Genomic DNA, 12,450 nt, shown 5'->3' with positions numbered 1-12,450 from the left:
TCAAAACCTCTAGTTTGCATAAAGGACCCTTCACATTAAGATATCAATCTCGCCTGCAGTCCCAGCACTTTGGGAGGCCAAGGCGGGTGGATCACCTGAGGTCGGGAGTTTGAGACCAGCCTGACCAACATGGAGAAACACCATCTCTACTAAAAATACAAAATTAGCTGGGGGTGGCGGCACATGTCTGTAATCCCAGCACTTTGGGAGGCCGAGGTGGGTGAATCACCTGAGGTCAGGAGTTTGAGACCAGCCTGACCAACATGGAGAAACCCAGTCTCTACTAAAAATACAAAATTAGCCAGGTGTGGTAGCACATGCCTGTAATCCCAGCTACTAGGGAGGCTGAGGCAGGAGAATTGCTTGAACCTAGGAGGCAGAGGTTACGGTGAGCCGAGATCATGCCATTGCACTCCAGCCTGAGCAACAAAAGCAAAACGCTGTCTCAAAAAAAAAAAAAAAAAAAAAAAAGGTGTCAATCTCCTGAAGGGCCTAATATCCATCTACTCGGAACTATGCGCCCTAACGCTCTAGCCACATTCCCATCTTCTCCATTCCTGGAAAGCGCGGTTCTCTTTTCATATGTTTCTCTCTGCTATTGCATACGTTGGTTCTTTTAGCTTAAAAAACAGAAAGTCTTTGTTTAAACAAATTCATCAATATCTAGTTCCAATGTTACCTTTTTTGAGGAAATTTCCTTGAATCAATGAAACGTTAGTTGTTCCTCCTTTTCTATTCTTCAAACATATTTTGTACCTCTCCTATGACATTTCCATAGTCACTGCTTTTAGAGGAGTATGAGGGAGGCAAACTTAAACCTCCTTGAAGGTAGAGGTATTACAAAATTTTTAGGACTGAGTACAGTGAATACAGTTACATGTCCTAACCCTAAGCAGGACTTGTTACCACTCCGTATCTAAATGGTCAATTTTAGATAAAAAGTTACCAGAAATACCTTTTTTTCCTTGATATTTCTTATTTTGCTATTTTATACTCTAAATTAGTAACTGATGGAAATAAAAAAAAAACTTTTACTGGGCAATATTAGAGAAAAACTTGCTATTTCTAATAAATCAGTAACTCTACTGATAGTCATTGGGGGCTTACATTTATAAAATAACAAAATTATTTTTAAGCTTTGCATAATTTCTTTTTGCTATAGCCAAAATTGATTCCATATTTCTAAGAAGTCATGTAATCTAATAATGCATAATTACTATTCAGATCAAGTATATTATCAAATAGCAAACAGCAGTTCACAGATTTTAACTGTGCATTTGGGGAAGGGAACTTTTTTTTTTAATGTTAACTGTTGCTACAGATTTTAAAATGCAGGTCAATTTCCAATTATCTAGATAAATTTGGAAATAAACTACATGAAGTGTAAACACACAAATAATTCTTACACTTTAATTCATGTACTGTTTTTCTTTCTTTTTTTTTTTTTTTTTTCCTGTGACAGAGTTTTGCTCTTCTTGCCCAGGCTGGAGTACAATGACATGATCTCAGCTCACCACAACCTCCACCTCCCAGGTTCAAGCGATTCTCCTGCCTCAGCCTCCCAAGTAGCTGGGATTACAGGCATGTGCCACTACGCTCGGCTAATTTGGTATTTTTAGGAGAGACGAGGTTTCTCCATGTTGGTCAGGCTGATCTTGAACTCCTAACCTCAGATGATCCACCCGCCTAGGCCTCTCAAAGTGCTGGGATTACAGATGTGAGCCACCGCGCCTGGCCCATGTACTGGTTTTCTATTCCACATCAAGACTTACAGGAACTACTAAGGAAACATTTCTAGATTATTTTTTATTCAATCTTTTTACTTTTCCTATCACCCTCCTACAAGAGTATTTCAAAGAGTGAAATGACTTAAATGTAGGAAGAGAAAAAACAAAAAGAGGGGCAAGTACATCATTAATACAAAACATTAAGTACCTCTTTTTTATTTATTTTTATCTTTTTTTTTTTTTTTTGAGACGGAGTCTCGCTCTGTCGCCCAGGCTGGAGTGCAGTGGCCGGATCTCAGCTCACTGCAAGCTCCGCCTCCCGGGTTTATGCCATTCTCCTGCCTCAGCCTCCCAAGTAGCTGGGACTACAGGCGCCCGCCAACTCACCCGGCTAGTTTTTTGTATTTTTTAGTAGAGACGGGGTTTCGCCGTGTTAGCTAGGTTGGTCTCGATCTCCTGACCTCGCGATCCACCTGTCTCGGCCTCCCAAAGTGCTGGGATTACAGGCTTGAGCCACCGCGCCCGGCCTTATTTTTATCTTTTTATTTTTTGAGACAGAGTCTCCGTCACCCAGGTTGGAGTGTAATAGCAGGATCTCGGCTCACTGCAACCTCCACCTCCTGGGTTCAGGTGATTCTCCTGCCTCAGCCTACTGAGTAGCTGGGACTACAGGTGTATGCTACCATGCCCAGCTGATTTTTTGTATCTTTACTAGAGACAGGGTTTCACCATGTTAGCCAGGATGGTCTCGATCTCCTGATCTCATGAGCCGCCCTCCTCGGCCTCCCAAAGTGCTGGGATTACAGGTGTGAGCCACCACGCCCAGACTAAGTACATCTTTAATAGCAAAAAATCTTGGCCACAATTTTCTCCATACAGACAGTATCGCTCCAACTTTTTGGTTTCACACCCTAAAGCTTCTCCGTCATCTCTTTTCTGTCTTACAAAACAGCCCATTAATTCATCATCCAAAATCATGTATGGGCTCAGCCACAGATTCCAGTCTCATTAACCCCTCCTTACTTTCTTTATACGTCTTTATATCAACTTGGCCTGTGAGACTTCCAATGGCAAGAACTCATTATTGACATGCTGCTCAACAAGGGAGACGCTAGAGGTTAGCAAGCAAGGATATTTACTCTTAAAAGAGAACTGAAGGGAAGAAATGGAGAACACTACAAATATTTATAATTTATTAAACTTCTTTTATTCCTGCTCATTTTACTTTACATTTCCCAACAGAAAAAGACACTGAATATTAGAAATGTATTCAATCAACAAATATTAACAAAGTACCCAGTAACTATTAGCTACCTTTCTAGACCCTAGGAATATAGCAGTGAACACCACCACAACAACAAAAAATCTGTACAACATGCTAAACGGTAAAAGTGCTACGAAGAGCCAGGCACAGTGGCTCACACCTGTAATCCCAGCACTTTGGAAAGCCAAGGCGGGTGAATTGCTTGAGCTCAGGAGTTCGAGACCTGCCTGGGCAACAAGGCAAAACCCATGTCTCTACTAAAAATATAAAAATTAGCCAGGCATGGTGGTGTGTGCCTGTAAGTCCTGGCTACTATGGAGGCTGAGGTGGGAGGATCGTTTGAGCCTGAGAGGCAGAGGTTACAGTGAGCCAAGACTGCGCCACCACATTCCAGCCTGGATGACAGAAAGACCCTGTCTCAAAAAAAAAAAAAAAAGTGCTATAAAGAAAGTAAAGCTGGGTGAAGGAACAGGAGTGCTATTAGATGAGAAGCTATTATTATATCCTATATACAGGGAGGACAAGGAGATCTCACTAATACGGTGTTAGCTGAGTAGACATGAAGGGAATAAGGCATAACATATTTTGAGGATTAGCATTCCAAGCAAAGTGTAAAACTACAAAAATCCTAAGGTAGAAGCACAGTTGATATGTCCAAAGAGAAATAAGGAATACAACATGGATAGACTAGGGAGCATATTTGATGCTGAGGTCAGAAAGTTAAGGGGGTAGGGATAGGGGCTAGAGAAGGTAGGGCCTTGTACATCATTGAAAGAACAGGGGATTTCCTTTGAAAGAGATGGGAATTCACTGAAGGACTGCGAGCAGAGAAGTGGCAATTATCTGTCTTTCGTTTTTAGAGGTGCACACAGGCTGTTAGGTAGAGAACGGACTCCAGGAGGTCAAGGGTAGATAGGAGACTAGTAGAACCAATCCAGGGGAAAGTTGTGGGTAACCTAAAGCAGGGCAAGTAGCAGTAGAGGCAACAAGACATAGTCAATTTGATAGATCTTGAAGCAAGATTTGTTGCCAGATTGTACGTAAGAGAAAAATGACTCAAGGAAGACTAGGTTTTTGGGACTGAGCATAAGAAATAATAACTGCTTTATATCAGGCATGGTGGCTCATGCCACCAGCACTTTGGGAGGCCGACTGGGCGGATCACGAGGTCAGGTGATCAAGACCATCCTGGCTAACACAGTGAAACCCTATCTCTACTGAAAATACGAAAAATTAGCCGGGTGTGGTGGCGGGTGCCTGTAGTCCCAGCTACTCAGGAGGCTTAGGCAGGAGAATGGCATGAACCCGGGAGATGGAGCTTAGCGCCACCGTACTCCAGCCTGGGTGACAGAGCGAGACTCTGTCTCAAAAAAAAAGAAAAAAAAAAAAAAAAAGAAAGGAAGAAAGAAAGAAATAACTGCTTTATAATGGCATGGAAAAGGTAAGACCACAGTGACACAGTCTTTTATTTTTTTGTTTAAATTAAAAAAAAAAATGTGTGTGTACTTATTCTCTAAGAGGGTGAAAGACCCATTTTCCCCAGGCCAAATTTTATTATAATAACCACCATGTGGAATGACCAAATTCTATGATTAACACTATTTTTCTTCTCATAAGTGTTTTCCTTCTGCCTGCTAAAACATATAACCAACTAACTGCGTCAATTCGCCAGGGAATAAAAATGGAAGGACCTGTTCTAGCCAGAGCTTAGCAGGTGCTGTGGTGGGAGATAAATCAGAGAACACACACAAACCAGGGTGAAGACATTTATAAATGTACTTCAGCCAATAAAAATTAGCTCATTATTTTATAAAGAAAAAAGGCGCCTACAGTAAAGGTTATCAGAAGGTGGCTCAGGAAGTGGGCAGGGATGGTCTACAAAACATCTAAGAAAATGCCTTTTTATTTTTGAAATAAATGAACTCATCTTTTCCTTAGATTATTCCAGGAACCTCCTATCTACTCTTGACCTCCTCAAGTCTATTCTAGTATCTAAGAAGAACTGATTAAATTTAAATCTTAATCCTAGTTTGCGGTTTAGGTTACACGTACATTTGGATGTTTATTAAATGAATACCAAGTTATCATCCTTCCAAAGAACTGCATAATATTTCCTATTGAGTCATTCATCATACTCCATCATATTTCATTTCTTTCACATGAAAGGAGTTTGCCTGAAAGCATAAGCTTTAGAAAAAGAAGTTTTTTCAGGTCATTTAAAAAAGAGAAAACTGTTATAAATAACATGTGCACTAAATATGCATATTTACAATTTTTCTTAGATGATTTAACAAAATTATCCAGTAGTGTAGGCAGGAAATGCTATATTACTATCTTCTCAGTTTAAAAACCTAAAAAGGAACTTAAAAAGCCCGTACTGTTGTAGTGGCCACTCTCTAAAGGGTACCGTCCATTAAAGCAGAAAACAAGAGCCAACAATTTCTCTATGTTTATCAACATTGACCTCTCAAGCTTCATCTTCCTGTTCTAGAAGTATTTTCCTCCCTAATTAAGAGCTGCCTTCCAGGAGGGAATACTGTCTCTCCAATCATCTCTAACTGAAGATGAAATGAGAAGGGACAGAAGCTATTTCAGGAAAAAGAGAACCTAAAACTTCACTGCTTGGGGTGAGAAAACACTTCCCTTTTGCAGGATTTTTAAAAATTTATTTCATATTTAGAGTATGATGGTAAATTTTGGAGAGATCACAAGACCTCCAAACTTGATGCAAGAGTGGTAGAATGCCTGCAAAAGAATTCAGGCTTCTGCCTGAGTGATGGAGGGAGCAGGGGCAGGCATGGACTGGGCTGCTTAACCCTCCCACAGCTACTAGAACCTGGGAACAGAGCCAGCTGTGCTGCTGCAGGAGGGGCGCCTCAGCTCTCCCGAGGCAGTGCTGTCACCAACCCCAACCTTGGGCTTCCACACTCAGCGTATGCCCCTGACACTTAAGGAAGGAAAGAGCCACACCACCATCAGAAAGAATACTGATAACTGTGAGGGCTGCCGGTTCTAAGTTTTAGTTTATCTTGTTCAGCAATGTAGACATTTTTCAGCAAGGCTTATATCCAGTCAAAAACGAACGGGAAAATAGATAAACAAAATGAACCCATTTCAGCTATTAAAAATATTTTTAGCAGACATTTCCTGTCACATGATTACATTTCTATCACACAGTAGAATTACATTTCTATTTCAAAGACTCAATTTCTCATAATATACTCTCTACACCATTCAAAGAGACCACAGTGGCTTACTACTACTACCACTAACAATTTTTAAAAAACAAACTCGTGCCTATCTCTACAATGTTGTCTTTTATGGAAAAACAAATAGTACTTACTCCCCCGAACTTCACCAAAACAAGACTGGGATGGTGGGAATTTTTGTTTGTTTTAACAGAACAATGCTCCATGCAGTAGCACTAGAAAAACGATTAGTGGTAAATATTTCTTAACATTTGTTCACACCAGAAATGGAAGGAAAAAGAGAAAACTGTTCCTTTCTTTCTCTGTATTTCTCCCCTCAGTGACTGAATTTCCAAACTTTACTTATGTTAATAAAAATAAGCCAGAGAAACATAACTATCAAACACATTTGTATCTGGTTAGCCCAGAAGAAGCCTCCAGGAGAGTCAAAACCCATCAACAGCATATATTTTAATCTTGAAGTTGAAAACCAATGTGAGCTCTATTAACTTTTAAAAAAAAAGCAAACTCTGCCACTTTTACATCCCTCAGCATGCCGTGTTACAAAGTGACCCACGCTGGGGAAGAAAAAAATATATCTACTAGAAAACGAAACCACTTACCTTGATCAGTGGACATGATTTCACATATACTGATAATTAATCCACTCTGATTTAATAAAAAGATATTTGGCTTTACTCTTTTAAGGTTCATGTGATAAAATCTCACTCCTGGCTGTAAAGCCTCGGGGAGGCTGAAGATCACACAGGATCTGCCAGGAGCTCAGACCAATGCACTATGACTTCAGTGCATTCTTCGAACTTAACTGCCCAAGGACGACCTCATGCAAAACATGCCACACCTCCCCAGAGGATGAACTGCTGCAGTGCACTGCATGAGACGGAGTATATGAGCACAGAGAGCCTTCTATTTACCAAAGTAAAGTAAACAACTGAGGCACATGGAACCTTTAAAAGCATTCAAAGTACAGCTGGGAATAGGGTGATTTCTAAATGGACTAATGCCTTAACTATTAGTAATGCTCTAAAAAGCTAATGGAAAAACAGTTTGTTTCTATTTAACAGGGCTACTTCCCTGGACCAAGATGTTGGTTACAGATTCCTGATTCACAAGCTTAAGATGTTAAAATCTCATTCTGAATGACCTCAAATACCATTTTCCCATTTATGTTTTCCTTTCCAGCACAGCTCATTGATTTCAGTGACTAAATAATACAGAATTAATAACTACTACATACATATTTCCTAAGGAAAACAAGTTGTATATGTTACTTCAAAACATAGTTTAACTGGTAAAATATTTATTACTCATTTTTATCTGTCTTTATAATTTTACATACTTCAATCAGTACATTAACAATTTCCCATAGCCTTGAAAAATCAGAAAATGTCAGATTAAAGCCAGGCATGGTGGCTCATGCCTGTAATTCCAGCACTTCAGCAGGCTGAGGTGGGTGGATCACCTGAGGTCAGGAGTTCGAGACCAGCCTGGCCAACATGGTAAAATCCATCTCTACCAAAAATACAACAATTAGCCGGGCGTGGTGGGGGGTACCTGTAATCCAAGCTACTTGGGAGGCTGAGGCAGAAGAATCGCTTGAACCCAGGAGGTGGAGGTTGCAGTGAGCTGACATTGCACCACTGCACTCCAGCCTGGGCAACAGAGTGAGACTCCATCTCAAAAACAAACAAACAAACAAAAGAAAATGTCAGATTAAAATATTTATAAAATCATAATGAGTTAACAGGCTACAGACATTTTCCCTCACTGGGGAAAATAACCTCTCCAACCCCCTCCTCTCTGGTGGTTCCCTCGCTCTAGTGTGCACTTGAATCACCTAGTGGGTTATCAAGATGTACATCACTGACTGCCCTATCAAAGTCAGATTCAGTGTACGGTGGGGCCACATAATTTGCATTTCTAACAAGCTCCCAGGTGACAGTGACACTGCTGACCTGGGCCTTCACTACAGGAATCACACTTTGAGAGCCACTGGGGCAGTGAATTGCTGGGTTGGGGAGGATTAAAGGACTTGTAAATTGCACGCCTGCTAGGAGCTGATGGATGTCAGGCAGGAGCCAATACAATGCTGAGGATGAGGTGTGAGGGGTTTGTTCTCCCACTTCAACACAAGCTCCCCATCAGGACACAGGGGTTGTCAATCATTTTAATGAAAATGGTACTTTTTTAGTAATAGAAATGTGTATATAAGGCATGAATAAATAAGCTTTACAATTAATCTAATACAGAATAGGGTAATAGTACATGGAGAAAATAAGTCAAAGAGAAGAAACCTGAATTGTTTTTAATTCCTTTGCAAACTCCACCCATATGTGTTTAAATTTCACTGTGGCAGAGAAACTGTTTAGGTTTGATTCCAAGACCACTTAGCCTTGGCAAATTTCAGTAATGTAAAAACCAGACTATTTCCCTGTCACAAAAATGCCCCAGCGTCTGTCTGTACTTCCTGAGCTTTGATAGCAATGTTTAAATTATAATCTCAGGTTTGGTATTAAAACAAACACTTAAAAAAAAAAAAGCTAACATGTGCTTTGTGCCCATTGCTATGTTAAGCATTTTCCATGTAGAATTTCATAAAGTCCTCGTTGCAGGGTAATAATTTATCACCATCTTAGAGAAGAATACCACTCTGTAAGGTAGTGATAATTTGTCACCATTTTGCAAAAGAGAAAACTAAGTTCAGGAGGTTAAAAATCTTGACCACTCATGCTAGTACAATGATAACCATTAAGATATTAAATTCATTGTTGTACAACAAATTAAGATATAATGGTACAGCAGTCACCCTTTACCTGTGATCAACTTCAGGCTGGAAATATTACATACAATATTTTGAGAGAGATACCACATTCACATAATCTTTATTACAGTATATTGTTATAATTGTTCTATTTTATTGCTATTGCTGTTAATCTCTTACTGTGACTAATTTATAAATTAAACTTTATTACAGGTATGGATGTAAAGGAGAAAACAGTACATATATTATTCAGTACTATATGCAGTTTCAGGCATCCACTAGGGTCTCAGAATACATCCCCTGTGGAAAACGGGACACTACTGTATTCACTTTTGAATCTTTATAGATGAAGGCCAGAAATCAAAACATGGCTTGCAGGAGAAAGTGGTAACTAAAATAAAACATAACAATTATGACTGACTCTCAATTGCCCACAAGTGGACAATCTGCAATAATCTGCACCATCTACCACAAACTTAACACTAAATTCTAGGCTACCCAATAGGAGCAATAGCAGTTTCTCACCAGGTGGGAATGCACTTACCCTATGAGCTAGCAATCCTAACTCTTAGGTACTTAACCTAAGTAAAACGAGTATTTACATTGACAAAAATGTTTACAGAGCCTTTATTCATAATCACCCAAAACTAGAAATGCCCACTTGTTCTTCAAGTAGTGAATGGGAAACAAACTGTGGTACATCCATACAATGGCATACCACAAAGCAATAACAAGGGATGAACGCAAGATACCTGCATATGCATTAGAAAGAAGCCAACGTAAAGGGCGACACATATATGATAAAATGAGACATTCTGGAAAAGACAAACCTATAGGAATAGTAAACAGATCCAAGGTTGCCAGGGCTGGTGGTAAGGGAACTGACTTTTCATAAAAGGGCATGACAGAATTTTGGAACTGAAGGAACTGTTCTGTATCTTCATTGTGGTGGTGGTGGTTACATGACTGTATGCATTTGTCAAAATTCAGAATTGTACCCTAAAGAGGTTGAATTTTAATGTATGCAAATTATCTTTTAATTTTAAAAAAATTTAGAAGCAAATAAAAACAATTCATTCATTAAAAAAGAGGCTAGTTGGGCCGGGAGCGGTGGCTCACGCCTGTAATCCCAGCACTTTGGGAGGCCAAGGTGGGTGGATCATGAGGTCAAGAGATCGAGACCATCTGACCAACATGGTGAAACCCTTTCTCTACTAAAAATACAAAAATTAGCTGGGCATGGTGGTGTGCGCCTGTAGTCCCAGCTACTCAGGAGACTGAGGCAGGAGAATTGCTTGAACCCGGAAAGGGGAGGTGCAGTGAGCTGCGATCGCAGCATTGCACTCTACCCGGCGACAGAGCAAGGCTCTGTTTCAAAAAAAAAAAGGCTAGGAAACTAATTGTCATAGATAGTGTAAACTCAACACTAAATGATTTTTGGTATATCCACTACACTTCTCATTGTCAACAGTAGAGATAATCACAAATTCATTTTCTGTGATTTACAAAAAACTTGGCAAATTTATTAAAAGTGATCTAATTAATTCCCCATACATTGTCCGTTTGTAAAAGCTGAAGTTTATGATATCATGCTCTGAAGACTTAGTGGCTATCATCCAATCCTTTCACTTCTCCCTCCTTGTAGAGATGTTATTTTTGTACACATTCCACTGAATAAGAAACTTAACCAAGTTCTGCCAAACATTCACGTGATATTTCTTTTTTTGAGAAGGACTCTCTGTCACCCAGGTTAGAGTGCAGTGGTGTGACCTCAGCTCACTGCAACCTCTGCCTCCTGGGTTCAAGCAATTCTCATGCCTCAGCTTCTCTAGTAGCTGGGATTATAGACATGTGCCACTGGGCCTGGCTAATTTTCATTTTAGTAGAGACAGGGTTTCACCATGTTGGCCAGTCTGGTCTCGAACTCCTCACCTCAAGTGATCCGCCTGCCTCAGACTCTCAAAGTGCTGTGATTACAGGCAAGAGCCACCGTGCCCAGCACACATGATATTTCATAACAATGTTTTTTCATTATATTAAAATTTTAAATAAAAGCCTACCTATATTATATTCAATAGTTAACCATTTTCTGTGGAAATGATCTGAAATCAAGAATTTTATATGGAACCTGCACTTCCTGAATTAAAATCTATAAATCTACAATGTTTAAAAATAAAAGGAAGACTAAGTTGTTTGGCTTAGCATTTTTATTTAAACCTAACTGGCACATTAGCTGTCATATAATTGAAGACTTCCCAATTAACCTAACATACCATTGGCAATGTCAGCTTTATTTATTTTTTTTTAATTTTTTTATTTTTAGACAGAGTCTCACCCTGTCAACTAGGCTGGAGTGAAGTGGCTTAATTTTGGCTCACTGCAACCTCCGCCTCCCAGGTTCAAGTGATTCTCCTGCCTCAGCCTCCTGAGCAGCTGGGATTACAGGCAAGCGCCACCACGCCTGGCTAATTTTTGTATTTTTAGTAGAGATGGGGTTTCACCATGTTGGTCAGACTGGTCTTGGAATCCTGAACTCATGATCCAACCGCCTCAGCCTCCCAAAGTGCTGGGATTACAGGCGTGAGCCACCGCGCCCGGCCGGCAATGTCAGCTTTAATAAATTATGTACAAATAAGCACATACTAGCAAAAAAGTAACAGGAAAGTTATTCCTAGTAAATGTTAGTATTTAACTAACAGATAATATAGAAAATGGAGTAGGAAAACATAATGGAAGTAGGCCGGGCGTGGTGACTCACGCCTGTAATCCCAGCACATTGGCAGGCCGAGGCGGGTGGATCACGAGGTTAAGAGATGGAGACCATCCTGGCCAACATGGTGAAACCCCATATCTACTAAAAATACAAAAATTAACTGGGCGTGGTGGTGCACACCTGTAGTTCCAGCTACTTGGGAGGCTAAGGCAGGAGAATTGCTTGAATCCAGGAGATGGATATTGCAGTGAGCCGAGGCTGTGTCACTGCACTCCAGCCTGGCAACAGAGTGAGACTCCGTATCAAAAAGAAAAGGAAGAAAAAAAAAAAGATGCATAATTTCCATTTTGCATGTCTCTGAGGCTTAATAAAATGAGGCATAGAAATTCTTGAATGTATGCCAAGTAAATCCTATTGCCTGAATATTTTTGTACCAAGCCATTTTGGTACAAATCTTCAAAGCAAATCTATTATCCTTGAACATCTTTTTTTTAATTAAAAATAATTAATAAAAAAAGTTTTCTATCACCTCTTTAGTTATATGTTCACTTATAGTCACACACACACAGAGTACAGCTGGCCTCCACATTCAAGGTTTCTGCATTTGCAGGTGCAAGCAACTGTGGATCAAAAATATTCAAATACGATTTCAAATAAAAACAATACAACAATAAAAAAATAAAAATTTAAAAAATATAACTATTTGCATAGTGTTTACGTTGCACCGTATTAAATATTATGAGACGATTTAAAGTATAAGGGAAGGGCCAGTGCAG

General features: G+C 39.8%; 1 protein-coding gene across 5 annotated transcripts in view; it reads right to left on the bottom strand.

Annotated features, from left to right (window-relative positions):
- FGD4 (FYVE, RhoGEF and PH domain containing 4) overlaps window positions 1-12,450 on the bottom strand; it is a 269,124-nt gene that overhangs the window by 120,575 nt on the left and 136,099 nt on the right. Inside the window, exon 1 of one of the 5 annotated variants that reach the window (XM_030939320.1) lies at window positions 6,803-6,981. The exons of the other annotated variants lie outside the window; for them this stretch is intronic. Within the exon in view, the coding sequence (XP_030795180.1) occupies window positions 6,803-6,893 (91 nt within the window). The 5' untranslated portion in view covers window positions 6,894-6,981. Of the gene's footprint in view, window positions 1-6,802; window positions 6,982-12,450 lie in introns of those variants that run through there. 5 annotated transcript variants of the gene reach the window in all.

The sequence above is a fragment of the Rhinopithecus roxellana genome, chromosome 10 (assembly GCF_007565055.1).
Source record: "Rhinopithecus roxellana isolate Shanxi Qingling chromosome 10, ASM756505v1, whole genome shotgun sequence".
NCBI classification, from domain to species: Eukaryota; Metazoa; Chordata; class Mammalia; order Primates; family Cercopithecidae; genus Rhinopithecus; species Rhinopithecus roxellana.
Note: the sequence above shows the minus strand (reverse complement) of the source record. Positions and strands in the feature narration are given on the sequence as shown.